At 48.5% G+C, this 17,114-nt stretch overlaps 1 protein-coding gene across 1 annotated transcript; it reads right to left on the bottom strand.

The window, feature by feature from the left end:
• Positions 1 to 251: 251 nt before the first annotated feature.
• On the bottom strand, positions 252 to 16,453 carry LOC124478362 (gap junction delta-2 protein). Its single transcript, XM_047036642.1, has 4 exons — positions 15,539 to 16,453; positions 15,219 to 15,437; positions 3,380 to 3,818; positions 252 to 2,904 (listed from the first exon to the last, which is right to left on the bottom strand). Exons 2-4 carry the CDS (start codon positions 15,287 to 15,289, stop codon positions 2,500 to 2,502), a joined length of 915 nt encoding a protein of 304 aa, XP_046892598.1. The 5' UTR covers positions 15,290 to 15,437; positions 15,539 to 16,453; the 3' UTR covers positions 252 to 2,499.
• Positions 16,454 to 17,114: the final 661 nt, after the last annotated feature.

The following is a 17,114-nucleotide window of genomic DNA, read 5'->3' on the forward strand; positions in this document are numbered from 1 at the left end:
GTTAGAGCCTCCTGTGTCTGCTCAGGTACTTCCTGTCCTAATGCCTAGTTCCCTCTGGCTCTGAGATACAGTAGTGAGGTGGACCCTGGGACGTGTGGTTCCTCTCTGAGAGAATTGATGGCCTTGTCCGTTGTCAGCCTGCAGACAGGCATAATAAGCAAAAACACTGTTGAGGCCAATGAATGTGTCCTTTCAGGGCTCCTCTGCTTCCCTACTTCTTCCTTTCTCCCCTTATTCTCCCTTCTCTCCTTTCCTCTCCTCTCTCTTCCTTCCCTCCCCTCCTCTCTCTGTGACCCCCCGTCCAAGGCTGAATGCAGATGAAGAGAGAATATGCTGCTCCAAGCACTTCCACTCAGGCAGAACCACGATAATAGGTCTCTCTCTCTTTTTATCACTGTCTCTCTCTGTCTTTGTCTCTCTCCCTGTCTCTCTGTGCATGTACGTGTTTTTCAGTCTAGTTTGTAAGGTTTGGTGCCTAACCTCCCTCTGTGAGCTTCTTCACGTCTTCCACTCTCCCCACTGTCTGCATGGATCAAGGTGCCAACACATATGTCTCCTTCCTTAGTAATCTTTTCTCTTTTCTTCTCATGTCAGTAGAAGGCATGCATGCGTATCGCCATACGAGAGATGCAGATGAATCACACCAGTTAGATGATGTGGAGAGTCACATGACCAGAACACAACTGGATCATTTTACAAACACACAGCTTCTTAAACATGCCTTTTTAAACCCCTCAGAACTTGGCCTCAGGTCTGCTCATTTTTTGTTCAAGTCAAATTAGGAAATTAGTTCAACTATTCCTGAAACCTTCCTTATTAATGTATTAATTTAATAATATGGCATTTATTGATAAATGTCCTTATTACATTTGCTATACTACAATTTTGATTACATATACATACTACATCTACAGTACATCCTGAAATGACCAGACAGAAACTGAACATACCCAAAACAGTGGTTCAGACAGTCCCAGTCTCACCCACAAATGATGCAGTTCTCTCAGGAAGAAACATGAAGTCAACAGAAAAAGAAAGAAAAACAGAGGATTTGTACATAACGTTCAACCTAGTTCTCCATTGCCTCTCCATAAAGACAAACTCTATTAAGATAAACTCTCTAACTAAATGATTAAATAATATACAGTTTAACATTCAAACATTATAAATCCAAAAGGATGGCACCAACTCTGTCACAAAAATAATAATAGATCGTAACTCAGCATTATATAGTTATAAAAGTTAAAATCAATAGTAATAAAGTGATCTGTTCCACCACTAGCTATAGCAAGGAGGAGAGTGATCTCTCTCTCCCTCCCTCTTTAGATATTTCTCTCACGTTCATTCTTTCTTTCTTTTTTCTTAATCTCCTTCCTTCTTTCATCATATTTCTTTTTCTCTCACTCTCAGTTGCACACACACGCACACACACACACACAAAGGTTAACACATTGGAATGCTAGAGCAAGATCTCTCAGGTGTGGGGGGTATGAGAGAAGAGTGTTCAGTGTTGAAGAGGGTATAGTTTATGTAGCTGTCCACTGCTCTCTCGCTAGTTTATGCTGACGAGAGGAGCGGAGGACATTAATGTGCTCACACGGCAGCGAGCTGCCAGCGCAGAGAGGGAGATAGAGGATGGAGGAGAGAGGAGGAGAGCGGAGAGTGTTTACAGTATGTTGTCTGTGTGTTAGTGTTAAGTTGCTGCTCAGCCAGGAGAGCAGAGGTAAACACTGGTAGGCGTCTGGTTTTGGCTTCGTCTCCCATGGTGACAGAGAGGTGACACTTCTCAGACTCCTCCGTACTGCTGCTGGACAGGCCCGTTCTCTTGACTCTGCTGTCGTCCAGGGGAGATTTTTCCCTCCGTTTCAGTTTCCTTTCTTCCTCTTTATATCCCTCTGTCACTTTTTTCTCTCTGTCTCCTACTCCTCAAATATTTTGTCCTCTATTCCTCCCCAGCACCAGGCCGCTCCTGTCAGCTGATCTCTCTGAGTTCATTATGTTTGTGACAGCTCTTTCTCTCCTCGGTTAACAACACCTGTCCCCTCTCCTCCATCTCTCGTCGTCCATTCCTCCAAACCTGGCTCTTCTCACCAGGGGGGACAAAGTTCAGAAGAAAAGCACCATGGGATACCCCTCCCTTTCCCACCTTGAACCAAAAACAACTTCCTCTTCCAAAAAGAAACATCCAGTACCAGATATAAGAAACAGTTCTTCCTGTCCTCCAGTCCCAGACTGAGCCCTTTGGAAAAGTTGGAGTGTTAAAGCTCTTCCATGTCTATGACAACAAAAGGAGACATATGCATGGTAAAAAATAAACAATTCAATCACGAATTCTGCGGGAGGTGTTTAACAACATCTCTCCTTTTCTTCCTCATGATCAAACATCCCTGAGTCATTAGACTGGTAGAATGTCCTCTCATGATGGTTATCCCCTCATCCCCTCTCCTCCCACCCGAAATGTGCCCGTCCCAGCTATTCAAAAAAGCCCCGTCCATCAACTCAGACATAGGCTGATTCGCTGGACTGGGTTCGCCCCATATTGGGGGGCTGTGACAGGTGGGACATATCCTTCTTCCTAATCTCGCAGATGGACTTCCTGCGAGCTTGCACACCACGCACGGCCGCCTTGATCTTCTTCCAGCCCAGGTGGTTGAGCTCAGCCAGGTTCAGCAGGACACAGATACCACTGACCGCAAACATGAAGACCAGGAACACGGTCTTCTCCGTGGGCCGAGACACGTAGCACTCCACCTCCTTCAGACAGGGGTAGCGGTCGCACTCGAAGATCCCCGGAACGCTGAAGCCATACAGGAAGTACTGTCCAGCCAGGAAACCAATCTCCAGAGCGTTCCGGAACACTACCTGGATGATGTAGAACCGAGAAATACCCTCCTGACGACGCACCTGGAAATGAGATAACGACCCCAGATGAAAGATTTGTATCTCACTATGAACTTGCATGGAAATGTGTCAGCAATGTATTCAGTTAGTAATAACGTGACGAGAGACGAGATACAAAATACAAGACGAGACGAAAGACAAGAGAAGGATGTAAACTGTTATGGAAAAATGTTCCATGGTCCTTCCAGCGGGAAAACACTCCCAGAACATTTTTTAGGTTCTTGGAAGAACCTTTTATTGGGAAATGGACCTCGCTAGCTAATTTATTTCTTTACCTGGAGCCAAAAGATGAGAACGAGAAAAGATTGTACTTTACTTTAGACTATTTTATGACGGTGTGAGAGCAGACTGCTGACAGCAGTCTGCGTTGTGTGTGGAGGGAGACGTAACAAAGCTCCGGAACAAAAAACAGACGGGACAGACGAAACAAAAAAAAAAAAACGAGGAAAAAAAAAAGAAAAAGTTTACAAAAGTAAACCTTGTTCTTGGCGTGCGTAAGCCCTCGCGGTGCGTTTGGTATCTCCTTCACCTCCAGACATTCTGGCTCCTCCTTCTCCCGTCCACTGTCTCCATGCTGGACCAGGATCCCGTTGATGTTCCGCAGCTTCCGGGCTCCGCCCTGCCCGCCGTAGTCCCTGTCCAGCAGCGGGTACAGGAAGGAGTAGCGGCGGTCGCGCTGCTTGGCAGACTGGTGGACGGAGTAGGTGATGAAGCAGAGGCTGGGCGTGCACACCAGGATGATCTGGAACACCCAGTAGCGGATGTGAGAGATGGGGAAGGCCTTGTCGTAGCAGGCCTGGTTGCAGCCGGGCTGCATGGTGTTGCAGATGAACATGGCCTGCTCGTCCTCGTAAACGGTCTCACCAACGATGGCCACGATCAAGATACGGAATATCACCACCACGGTCAGCAAGATTCTGAGGACAAAGAGAGAGAAGGAAAGAGGCAGGGGATGGAGAAGGTATGTGAGATACTTTAAACCACAGGTAGAGTGAAGAGAGGAAAGAAAGAAATAGACAATCAACTGGTCAACAGGAGAGAAGAGAGAAGAGGTGTGAGTTGTCTAATAGAAAGTGAAGGTGAAGAGATTCCGGGAAGGAAGAGATCATTATTTTCTCATGGCTCTCCCAGTCATACTTCATTTTCGGCGTTATGTAGAAAGAGAGAGTGAGTTTGGATGTGTGTGTGTGTGTGTATTCACGCAAACCAGTGAGGTGACACATCCCTATGCTCAGGGTTTAATTTTAGCATCTTCAGTGCCATTAAGTTAATTTAACATGGTGACCTGCTTATCAGCCCTACTCAAGCTGCTTTTAACTCTAATGCAAATGAATACTGGAGCACACATCTAATATGTCTTCCTCTTGCTGCCTCTCTCTTTCTCTGTCTCTATTCCCCATATTTTCTCCATTCTTCCCTTTCTCCTCTCCTTTCCTCTCCCCTAGCAACAGAGTAGACTGCTGTGCACCTTGTTTGCAGCTCCTGAGCTATTTCTGTGTGTGACATGGAGATGGGGGGGTTACTGTGCTGGTGAGATGAGGTAATTGTGTGAGTGTGGCTATTGAGCATTGACAAAAGACATTACAGTGTCACATTTTCTCTGAAAGAGGTTGTAGCAATGCACCATATCTAGTATTGTGTCAATGTATGTGTGAGCATCTGTCTGCAGTTTAAATTGTGTTGGATGTTTTCAATTCGATTCCACCTCAGAATCGCCTGGTCTCCCAGTCCCCCCTCAAACTACACCACGCAGCACAGTGTATGACTGCAGGCTTGCCACACATCACCACGACAACCATTGCTCCAGGTCTACCTGCAAACCCAGATGTGAGCTGCTGCTAGCGGCTCCTTTACTGGAGCTGCTCTCTGGGGAGGTCAGGTGGAACCATTTAATAAGTGTTCTCGTTAGGACCACAGTAGGTGAGAGTTCTTGAAGGGTTCTTCAGTTTTTTTTAAAGTGGTTCTTCCACAGGAACAAATAATGAGTTCAAGGTGGCACTTTAAAGCATTGGAAAGACGTCACCATTTGAAACACAGGCAGCACCACCGACCAGCCTGTCAGTTCAGAATGTGGTGACCTGATATTTCACCAAAAGTATCATTCGATTTCATGTCATTTGGAGGTTGGTTTAGTGAGCGTGTGTGCCCGCCTGGTGGGCCACAGCTGGGGGGTTAAAGGTCACCGTTAATCAGCCTCAAAGTCTGCCGGCAGACATACACAGCCTGTAGCTCCCATCCTAGGAAACACACATGGAACATCTACACAAATCTGCCCACCTGTAAGCTGTCTGACTGGAGGGATTGAGGGAGGGACAGAAGGATAAGAGGGTAAAAATATAGTAAAAAATTAAAATGCTTTTGCCCTTGTAGTGACTCCATTAAGGAGCTTATAGGCTGGAGAATTGGCTATACCAGAGAGAAAGAACTAGAGAGAGACTTTCTGAGAAAAAGGGAGAGAACAAGAGGAAGGACAGACCAAGAGAGAGAGACAAAAAAATTTAGAGACAGAAAGAGAGGGATTCTGAAAAATGGAAAAGAGTTCAAGAGACATAGAAAGAGAGACACAGAAAGAGAGACACAGAGAGAGAGACACAGAAAGAGAGACACAAAGAGAGAGACACAGAGAGAGAGACACAGAAAGAGAGACACAGAGAGAGAGACACAGAGAGAGACACAGAAAGAGAGACACAGAGAGAAAGACACAGAGAGAGAGACACAGAGAGAGAGACACAGAAAGAGAGACACAGAGAGAGAGACACAGAAAGAGAGACACAGAAAGAGAGACACAGAAAGAGAGACACAGAGAGAGAGACACAGAGAGAGAGACACAGAGAGAGAGACACAGAAAGAGAGACACAGAGAGAGAGACACACAGAGAGAGACACAGAGAGAGAGACACAGAGAGAAGAAGAGAGAGGGAAACATAAAGAGTAGGATGCTGTGGGTCAGTGTGTGTCAGGTTGCAGCAGTGATAATAACGAGGGTTGGAGGCAGATAGTCTGTAATTCGACGCTTTGGGAACACTTCCAGTGAGCACACTGCCATCGCCAGTGGATAAAGAGGCAGCATAAAAATAGATTTTTCTTAAATTAAAAGTAAAACCAGACAGTGTTGGTGGTGTGTTTGTGGGGAAAGGGGTGGTGGAAAAAAAGGAACAGATATGAGAGAAGGGAGAAAATCTCATCAGGGAGAATGAATTATATAATGTCTTCCGCACGCTAACCGCAGTCCTAATCTGCCAGCCAGCCAGGAGAGCCTCCAGCATTAGCAATGTTTTTTGTTGAATAGTTTCAGATTATCTGGCCCACCTGTTCCATCTCCTCTCCTCCCTCCACCCTCGACTTTGTCTCATCTTTCTTTCTGTTCCCTGGCCTTCATCCCTCCATTTCTCACTGCAGCCCCCCCTCACTATCCCTCTCCCGGTCCTCTCTCCTTCTGCTTCTCTCTTCTCCCCCTCTCTCCCATGTTTCCCATCTTTCTGGTGGTTTTAAGTGGAATACGCCTACTATGGATGCAAAACCTCTGTGAATTCAACCACAATCTTTTCAACAACAATGCCACACAGTCCAGAATCACACACATGAGTACACAAACACACACACACACACACAAACACACACACACACACACACTGCATACCCCCCACAGATTTAATTGTCTGTAGCTGAACCTCGTCTGTGTTGTCATACAAACCACAGTGATTCTGTCAACATGTTTTACCCACAGAGACCCCCACGTTCCATCTCTTTCACACTCCCTCTCTCTTCCTCTAACACATCCTATCTTTCGATCTCTCTCTTGCCCACTCTCATAGCCAGCCGGGTGATTCCAACTGTTCATTTGTTAGAAATGAGGGTGGGTGTGTGGTTTAGAGTTTATTTAATGCTACATTAGCATCTGTAGTGGCATATCCAGCAAATAAAAGTGAATAGCAATCTGAAATCAACAACCACCTCCACTTGCTCCTCGAATGTCTTGTCATGTGTCATGTTTTTTTTTTAAACATGGCTGTGCGTTGTATGATCGGACATGTTGTTTATCGGGTAGAGTGGTGTATAATTGTAAAGGAGGAATCTGGATTTTTTAAAAAACTCCCTTATCTGACTGATAATGGAAGGAGGAAATGGGTTAGAGGCAGAGAAAAAAACTGAGAGGAGGAGGGGTTCTCTGTTCCTCTCCCCGGTTCCCCCCCCCCCACTCTTGTACCCCTCCTCCCTCCCTCATTCCCTCTCTAGAACACCCAACTTCCCCTCCGCCAGTTACCATGGCAACAAGAGAGGGGCAGAAAAAGATGCAGGGGAGGAGGTGTACCAGAACGCCACAGACTGATGCTACAGCTGCCTCAGTCACAGCCACAACCTGCATGTGCTGCTGTGGTCTCACAAATGACCAGGACCCCACAAAGGTTGTTGTTTGCGGGGCCCATGGTGGGATTACGTCTCCAGCGAACAGAGACCAGACTGGGAGGGCAGCAGCTGACCACATCCTGGGTGGTCCTGTACTGACCGAGCCTGGGAGTCCTGGATGGTCCTGTACTGACCGAGCCTGGGAGTCCTGAATGGTCCTGTACTGACCGAGCCTGGGAGTCCTGGATGGTCCTGTACTGACCGAGCCTGGGAGTCCTGGATGGTCCGGTACTGACCGAGCCTGGGAGTCCTGGATGGTCCTGTACTGACCGAGCCTGGGAGTCCTGAATGGTCCTGTACTGACCGAGCCTGGGAGTCCTGGATGGTCCTGTACTGACCGAGCCTGGGAGTCCTGAATGGTCCTGTACTGACCGAGCCTGGGAGTCCTGGATGGTCCGGTACTGACCGAGCCTGGGAGTCCTGAATGGTCCTGTACTGACCGAGCCTGGGAGTCCTGAATGGTCCTGTACTGACCGAGCCTGGGAGTCCTGGATGGTCCGGTACTGACCGAGCCTGGGAGTCCTGGATGGTCCTTTACTGACCGAGCCTGGGAGTCCTGGATGGTCCTGTACTGACCGAGCCTAGGACCTGCAGTGTTGGGGCTGGTGCTTCCCCTCTGTCTGGGATCATTAGTGTTTTCTACCACCACACACACTATTGTAGGAGAACAGCTTCACTCCACCTCACTTCATCTGTATCTCATGCTTCATGTTGCTGCCTCTTGCTCGCCATCACACACACACACACACACCATATTCTACACGCACCCTCTCTGATCCTTCTTTCTCTCTTGCTCTCTCTATCACACACACACACCCTTTCTCTCCCTCTCTCCCCCTCTCTCTATTGCTCTCTTTTTCTCTCTCTCTCTCTCTCCATCACACACACACACACACACACAGAGGGATGTTCCGGTCCTCAGGGCCTGGTCCTGGTCCAGGTCTGTTCCGGTCCAGCGACAGAAGGAGCAGAGGGGCCACACTAGGTCTGCCAACACACACACACTTAAACACACACACATTCTAACACACACCCACACACACTCAGACAACAATATGAATACACTCATACACACACAGAGTGGGGGGTTCCAGTGACGGAGGCTTCTCTGCAAATCTGATGGTTGTATCTGTCTAGATGTGTGTGTGGAGGGGTGTGGGTACCAGGTGTGTGTGGAGGGGTGTGGGTACCAGGTGTGTGTGGAGGGGTGTGGGTACCAGGTGTGTGTGGAGGGGTGTGGGTACCAGGTGTGTGTGGAGGGGTGTGGGTACCAGGTGTGTGTGGAGGGGTGTGGGTACCAGGTGTGTGTGGAGGGGTGTGGGTACCAAGTGTGTGTGGAGGGGTGTGGGTAGAAGGTGTGTGAGGATGACCTATGTTGCATAAAATAGTTCAAGTTAAATGAAGGTTGTTCTCAACATTGTTTTATCTCTCCTTCCTGGTCTGACACACATACACCCTGCTGAGATAAGCTGTGTTCCAAAGCACAACTATGTCTGTCTGTGTGTTGGTGAGAGAGAGAGAGGGAGAGAGAGAAAGAGAGAGAGACAGATAGATGGTACAAGACAGATCCATATAAGCGTGGGTGGATGAAAGTGAATTTGCAGGAGATTTGATTCCATTGTCTGTGCATGTCTACCCTCCTGTCTGTGCGTCACTAAGTCGTCCTGATCGCCACACAGTGAAAGAGTGGTGCCACGAACCAAGGATTCAACATCCTCATCATCACTACTACTCCTACACACACACACACACACACACACACACACACACACACACACACACAGCCTGGAGAGGCTGGTGACTGCTGAGTGTGGTTGACCCACATTAGGGTCATGCTAACAGAAAGCACACAGACTGAACCAGTCACACAGACTGAACCAGTCACACAGACTGAACCAGTCACACAGACTGAACCAGTCACACAGACTGAAACAGTCATACAGGCTGAAACAGTAACAGAGATAAATGGTCACACACACTCTCAGTCCTAATGATTTCATGACACCTGGCAGCTAGACTACATTAAACGCTGTTTCACTCATGTGCAGCTCTCTCTCTCTCACACACAAACACACACACTCAGTCTCTCACCACACCACACGCAGAGATGGTTCTCTACCACGACAGCCCACCTCCAAGCATTAGTTGTGATAACCATGGCAACAGTCTCAGACAGCTGAAGGCTCAGTACCATCGAGTGTCATCACAGGATGTTGATTAAATAAACAAGGATTGAGCTGATCAGATTGTAAATCAGTTGTGTATATAAAAATGTATTTAATTGTTTTTGAATTGGAAAGTTCAATTTACTTCCTTTTTTGTCAGAGCTTGATAGGGATTGGCTTTGGTGTTCTCTCGCCTCTTATCATGGCAACAGAGCTATAGGGAGCAGACACCCCTGGCAACGATGCTGATGCTGATGATAATGATGATGATGATGATGATAAAAACAATACTGATCATGAGAGTAATGGCGACCATGATGAGGGTGACAGTGATGAAGAGGATGATGAGGAGTGAACTAGCGAGGAAGAGAACAGCAGAGTGGAAACTGGACGGCCGTGATCTCTAATCCAGATTAAATCTGATGTTTGGACTGTCCTGCCCTGGGAGAGATGCCAGACCAGGCCAGTGCACACACTCTCACTCACACACACACAAATACACATGCACACACACATTCAGATGCACACACATACACACAAAAAGATGCACACAAAGGCACCCAATCACAATCAGAAGTTTAAAGAATATTAAAAAGTATATAATGCACGTCAATCTTTGAGATTTGTTTTTGCTGTGGTTCCTGTTTGTATTTGGCATTCAGTGTATCTGTGTAATCTCTCCTCTGGTTATTGTCGAGGACCATCCCTATACTATAAGAACGGAATTACAGTTGAATAGTGCACTCAGAAACCTGGCAACCCCCTCCCCCCACATACATACACACACACACACACAGTCATACAACCCCCCACACCCCCCCCCCCCCCCATAAACACACAGTCATACCCCCACACACACACATTTCTATCCTGGCATCACAGAGTGTGAGAGTGTACCATATTCATGCAGTGAAATTGGCAGCATCTCGTAGAGATGATGAGTTAATGAGAGTGTGATGGTGTTGGGGGAGGGGGGGGGAGTGCTGGAGGGGTGCTGGTGGGGTGGGAGGGTGTCACATTCATTCACTGCTTGGATCCTGGGAGGTGATTGACTGCTGGGACACCCAATTAGATTTGTCGTGATGCAAAACACTCATACACACATACACACACACACACACTCTGTGGAGCCCAGGATTGGGTGGGTACAAAGAGGAAACCCTTCTGCAGTTTGCTTACGCCCATGTTTGTGTTTGACAGTGTTATTCTGTGTGTGTCTGTGTGTGTATGCGTGCATCTACGTGTGTGTGATGATGAGGGAGTGAGTCAGAGTGTTTCATGTTTAATGCTTCTTCATACTTATCAGCATCTATAATGGGCAAGTGACCCGTGTGCACCTTGTCAACGAGGTGTTTAACTGGTGTGTGGGTGTGTTTCTGTTTTGTCTGGCTAACTCCCGGCTAACTCCCCCTAACTCCACACTGAGCAGATGCTCCAGCTCCTGCAGGGGCATCAGGACACACACACACGCACACACACTTTGCACGCACCCACGCACATACACAAACACACAAACACATGGTTCAGCACGGACCGAGTGAGGCGATCTGACTTGAGATCTGTCAGTGTAAACACCAGCAGAATACAGTCCAGGTGTAACACTTAGTAACGTCTTAGTCTGTCTAACACACAGTAAAGGTTTAGTCTGTCTAACTGGAGGAATCAATATCAGAGTCGCTGCTGAGTCACATCAAAAACTGAGTGAATTTCTGACCCTGGGATGACTCGGTCTTCGTCATGGTGTCACATGTGAGGCCCACATTGTTGGACAGAAAGTGTGACCAGCCTGAGAGGAGGCTGGGAGGGAAGGAGGCTGGGAGGGAAGGAGGCTGGGAGGGAAGGAGGCTGGGAGGGAAAGAGCAATGTGTTTGTTTGTGTGTGTGTGTGTGTGTCTGCCTCCAAGGCAGGGTAAAGTGTGAGTCTATCTAGTCCAACAGACGTCATGAGGTCATTTATAAACTGTCCCTGTAAGCCTCTCCCCCTCTCCATCCCTCAACCCCTTCTGACAGACTCACTTCCCACCTGTGACCTTTCACCCTCTAATCTCATTCATCTCTTCCCTTCCCTCCCCCCCCCCCCTCTCTCTCTCTCTCTCTCTCTCTCTCTCTCTCTCTCTCTCTCTCTCTCACCCTGTCTCTTGTTGGGTCTTGTTGTTTCTATACTGTTTCACTTTCTTCAAGTGTCTTTTAGTGATTCCCTCCCTAGATCACTCATCCTTTTTTCCATTCTTCCATCCCTCCTTGTATAGAAGTTTACCATTTTGAGTCATGGCATCTGATTGGTGACTGAGGGGAAAGATCTCATTGGTCTGTGACCCCATAGAGAGTGTCATTTAGAAGCCTGAGCTGGGATGTCACAGCTGTTAGACATCTTACACTTCTCCAACAGGATGTCGGGATATCCAGAAATGCTGTTAGATGGATACATACACACACAAGCTGCAAAATGAATTATGAGGGTTTTTAACTCTAGGACATAAAAATACACACAAGCAGTAATAAATATCATGACTATATAAGGAGTCTGAGATTTCGAAGCTTGAAATGAGCAGAGAAATGGAGGAAGGAGGAGATGGACGGAGATAGAGATCTTGATTGTGAAAACATGGACAGAGAGGGGACAGACACAGAGGCTGAAGATGGAAGTGAAGGCGCCAGGCCACGGCTAAAGCATCTCGAACGCACAGAAATGGGAGGTGTGTTTGTGTGTGTATGTGTGTGTGTGTGTGTGTTTGTGTGTGTATGTGTGTGTTCACACATATATAAAAAAGAAAGCTCCTGCACGTACCATCACATTCACACACACGTACATGCACACTCCTACACAGTAGCACACACAAACTAATATCCCCAAACCTTCGCTTACACATATGTCACACTTCCATCCCAGAGCCAGAGCTCCAAACCAAACAGCCACAGTGGTCCTGTGGTCCAACACACCAAGCCCCTAATATGCAGCAGGACAGGCCCAGGAGCTAGAGGAGACCAGGGGTACGGAGAGAGGAGAGGGGGTGGAGGGAAGAGTGGAGGATGGAGACAGGAGGAGGGGAGGATAGAGAGATGAAAGCAGGGGGTAGATAAAGGAGAGGGGATAGGGAGAGGAGGACAGAAAGGAGAGGAGGGAGGGGAAAGGAGAAGGACAGGAGACAGGAGAAGAATGGATTCGAATAGGCAGAAGAGAAAGAGAGGAGATTAGGGTAGAATGACGAGGAGTGGAGGATGGAAAGAGGAGAGAAGGGAAGATGGAAAGAGGAGAGAAGGGAGGATGGAAGGGAAGATAAGGATAAGAGGGACAGAGGAGGGGAGGGGAGAGAGGACAGGGAGAGAGAGAGGAGAGGTGAGTTGCTGGCAGGGAGGTGTCGAGTGTTATATCGGTATTCAGAGCCCCTGCATATCAATGAGGGAACCCCTCTATCTGATCTCACATGGGAATCCTATCCACATCTGGATGGACAAGTGGTAATAGCCAGAATCAATCACTCTCACGCAAACACACTCACACACACAGCCCATGGGATGGTGTTTGGTGCCCGATAGCAGCAGTAGCCACTTCTTCCTCAGTCCGGGTGTGTGTGGAGGGTTATGCTAATGTGTGTTGTGAAGCTGTGAAGCCTGCAGGGTTGTTGTCATGTAGTGTTTATGGAATACACTCTGAAATGGCCTGAGGGAGAAGTGAGGGGGACTGCACACAACACCAAGCCAAGATAGGACGTCCCATGGAGGAGGGTCTGCTACTCCCACCACAGATGTAGGGGACAGTCCCTCGTAACCATAGAAACAGTTGAAGGTGTTGTGCTTGATTCCTCAGATTGTACAGCCTATAATAGTCCTGGTCAGGCTGAGACCTTGTTGTCAGAGTGATCTTACACTGGCACGTCAAGAGCCCCTGTAGACCACACACAGTCACATCTCTGTCCGTGTGTCAGAAACCCTCTCTCTCTCTGTCTCTCTTTGTCCATATCTCTCAGTCCTCGAGTGTCTGCTGCACTTCCACTTTGTACATTGCTTTGAATAAAAGCATCTGCTAAATGAATACATGGGAATGTCTCTCTTGTTCACTTTGAGGGAAGAGTGACTAGTTCAGATGTCAGTGACAGCTCTGTGTGAAACATGAAGGAGAGCACACACACACACAAACTCACACACTCACACAAAAAATGTAATACTTCAGAGTGCTAAAATGAGTAGAACATGGTACTTCACATTGCTGCTGTAGTGGTGTGTGTGTTGGTGTGTGTGGGGGGGGGGGGTCAGTACTGCTGTAGAGGTGTGTGTGTGTGGGGGGGGGTCGGTACTGCTGTAGAGGTGTGTGTGTGTGGGGGGGGGGGGGTCAGTACTGCTGTAGAGGTGTGTGTGTGTGGGGGGGGTCAGTACTGCTGTAGAGGTGTGTGTGTGGGGGGGGGGGGGGCATCAGTACTGCTGTAGAGGTGTGTGTGTGGGGGGGGGCAGTACTGCTCTAGAAGTGTGTGTGTGTAGGGGGGGCAGTACTGATTTAGAAGTGTGTGTGTTGGTGTGTGTGTGGAGGGGAGCTTCAGTACTGCTGTAGAGGTGTGTGTGTGTGTAGGTGGGGGAAGCATCAGTACTGCTGTAGAGGTGTGTGTGTGTAGGGGGGGGAGCGTCAGTACTAAATCAAATCAAATCAAATCAAATTTATTTGTATAGCCCTTTTTACACGCAAGCATGTCACAGAGGGCTTCACATGCGCCCATAGAACTGCCCCTCAACCAACCTAAGGAGGGGAGCTTCAGTACTGCTGTAGAGGTGTGTGTGTGTAGGTGGGGGAAGCGTCAGTACTACTGTAGAGGTGTGTGTGTGTAGAGGTGTGGAGTTGAACGTACTGCCCTTCTGCTCTTACATGTAATAAGAACAGAACCTACCCTGCAGGCCTCACTAATGACTCCCTGGATAGGAGAGGAGAGGAGAGGAAAGGAGGGAAGGGGGAGAAAGGAGATGAGGGAAAGGTAGAGAAAAGAGGGGAAGGGGAAAAGAGGAAAGGGCTGGTTTGCTCATGCCTACATCCAGAAAGCTTAGCATGGTATGTACATGTGAGAGTGAGCATTTATGAAAGAGCGTGAGAACAAAATAGAGAGGAGAGGGACAGAGTTAAGAGGGATTGCCAGAGTGTGAATTTGTATGTGTGAGAGACATAGTGCCAGAGTGAGAGTGAGAGAGAGTGAGAGAGAGAGAGAGAGAGAGAGAGAGAGAGAGAGAGAGAGAGAGAGAGAGAGAGAGAGAGAGAGAGAGAGAGAAAGAGAAGGAACGAGAGAGTGGAGTGAGAAAATCCAGAGAAGACAAAATAGAGAGGAGGAGCATGGTTTGGGCAAGAGGAGTCAGTGATGTACTGCTTCTAACTCACTGACAGATGAAGCTACACATGGACCTATGGCTCTGCTCCAGGCTCCCATTTAACCCCTCCACACACACACATACACACGCACACACACACAAATACACACTATCAGCCAATCATTGTGTGGGAGGGATTAAACCTCAAGCCCCTCAACTTCAGATCAGACACTTTGGTTACTGACACAATCAGATCTTCCTGATACACACACATACACTGTAGTAGTTAGAGATACTGAACCTCACCCCCCACCCCCCCCTACCTCAACGGGGTGATATTAGATCATTTTAATCCAGAATGTATTTAATCACTGAAACAGTTTTGTTCTCCCAGCACATCATTCACCCATCCATTCCTCTATCCCTCTATCATTGCATCCCTCCATCCCTTTGGCTCTTACCTTCCTATCATGGTAGAGTGCTGCTGAACAGCAGCCTCTAGGAGGCGCTCCAGAATGGTCCACTCTCCCATGGCTGGACCTCGCCGGCATCCACCAAACACAGGAAATCAGGGCGGACCGGTTCCTGTCCTCAGCCTCAGAAGTGGGGAGTCCGAGGCAGGAAGAGAGAGATGCTGTGTCGAGGTCTGGGGAGTGAGAGGGCCGCGGGGGAGGATTTCCCTGTGGGCAAATCAATGGGTCCCCAGTCAGCTCTCCCTGACTCCTAACTCTGACCCTAACTCTGACTCGACCTCAGCTAAATGGACAGACTTTCCACTCACGTGAGATGTGGTCTTGTGGTTCTCTCTCGTATTCTCTCCTCGTCGTCTCGTCTTCCTTCACTAGAGCTCTCGCCCTGTCAGCGTCGCCCCAAAAGCTGCCCGGTGCCTGCCTCTCTCTCTCAAACACACACACCTGCTCCTTCTGTCTCGAAGCACACACACACACTTAAACCCCTTCACACACTCTCATATCTGTTCTAAGCATGCAGACGGCAGACAGTGTGCCCGGCTGGAGAGTTCCTGTACCGCACAGTCTGTCTCTGCAAACACACTGACACAGAACCGGGATCCATCACACCCTATCTGACACCCACACACACACACACCCACACACACCTACACGCTGTGTTGAGCCCTGGCTGTGCTATGCTCAGCTCCTGTCCTTTCGATGTCAGACTGAACAGGAACAGAGTTTGCTCTCTCTCTCCACGCCTCCATCACCTTCCCTCCTCTCCCCCTTTCTCTCTGTCTCTCCTGCGTCCACTCTCGTCCCTTTCCACCCCCGCCCTTGTCTTCCGGGTCCCACCACTTCCCCACGGTGTCTTGTGTTCTCCTTCCTGCGCTCCCTCTCCCTGTCTCTCTTCCTCGTTCGTCACGTTCACACTGGCAGTGCTGGAGTGTGGCTTCCTTCCTCTCCAGCCCTTGCTCGCTCTGTTCTCCTCTCTCTCTCTCTCTCTCTCTCTCTCTCACTCTGCAAATCGCTTCTCTGCTGGTACGCGTAAGGAAATCTTTCTCTCCTCCCTCTCTCCTGGCGTGGTAGGTAGCTCTCTGCTGTCTATCGTTCGTCCTCCCTCGGCTCCTCTGCCTTCATCTTGTTTTCCTTTTCGGTTTGACTTCACCCTCTGCGTCTGCACCTTCCACCTGCCCGTCTCTCTCTCTCTCTCTCTCTTTCCCTCCCTCTCTCTGCCTGCAGGCAGCCAGCTCGTGCGTGTGTCCAGAGGATTAGAGAGAGAAATCATCGCGCCACTCCTCCCCCTCCTCCAACGTTCTGTTTATCCCCCCTCCTCCTCCCTCCCCCCCATGTCCTCTCTCCCTCGTTTTTTCACTGTTCTACTCCAAACACCACACAGCCCCCACAAAAAGCCTTCCCCCAGTTATCCTCTCTCTCCTCGTCCATCCATCCTTTCTTCCATTGTGCCTTCCAACTGTTATACCACTCTTTCCATCCCTCTTCCTCCCCCTTTTCTCTGTTGCTCAGGGCTGTCACAGTCTAGTTGTCGGTGTTGTTGGTCCAGGACTGTGTCTGGAATCTGGACATACAACACAGCACCCTGGTCCCTTAGTGTGTTTCTGCATTAGCTGTGTGTGTGTAAGTGTGTGTGTGTGCATGTGTGGTTTGGTGCTGCACATTGATGACCAGTCAAGCCTGAGCATATCCTAAAAATGCAAATGAAAAATTGGAGGGAAGAAAACACCCAAACAGAGACGTGCTCACACTTAGATGACTTAGTGCTCATCGCTCTCTCCATCTCTCCTTCTTTCACCACTTCACCCGTTTAATCTCTCACTCACTGATGATTAACTTATGTTCCCAATTAACTCATGTTCCCAAGAACAAGAGGGATAATGTAGAGGT

This window comes from Hypomesus transpacificus, chromosome 15, assembly GCF_021917145.1.
Source record: "Hypomesus transpacificus isolate Combined female chromosome 15, fHypTra1, whole genome shotgun sequence".
NCBI classification, from domain to species: domain Eukaryota; kingdom Metazoa; phylum Chordata; class Actinopteri; order Osmeriformes; family Osmeridae; genus Hypomesus; species Hypomesus transpacificus.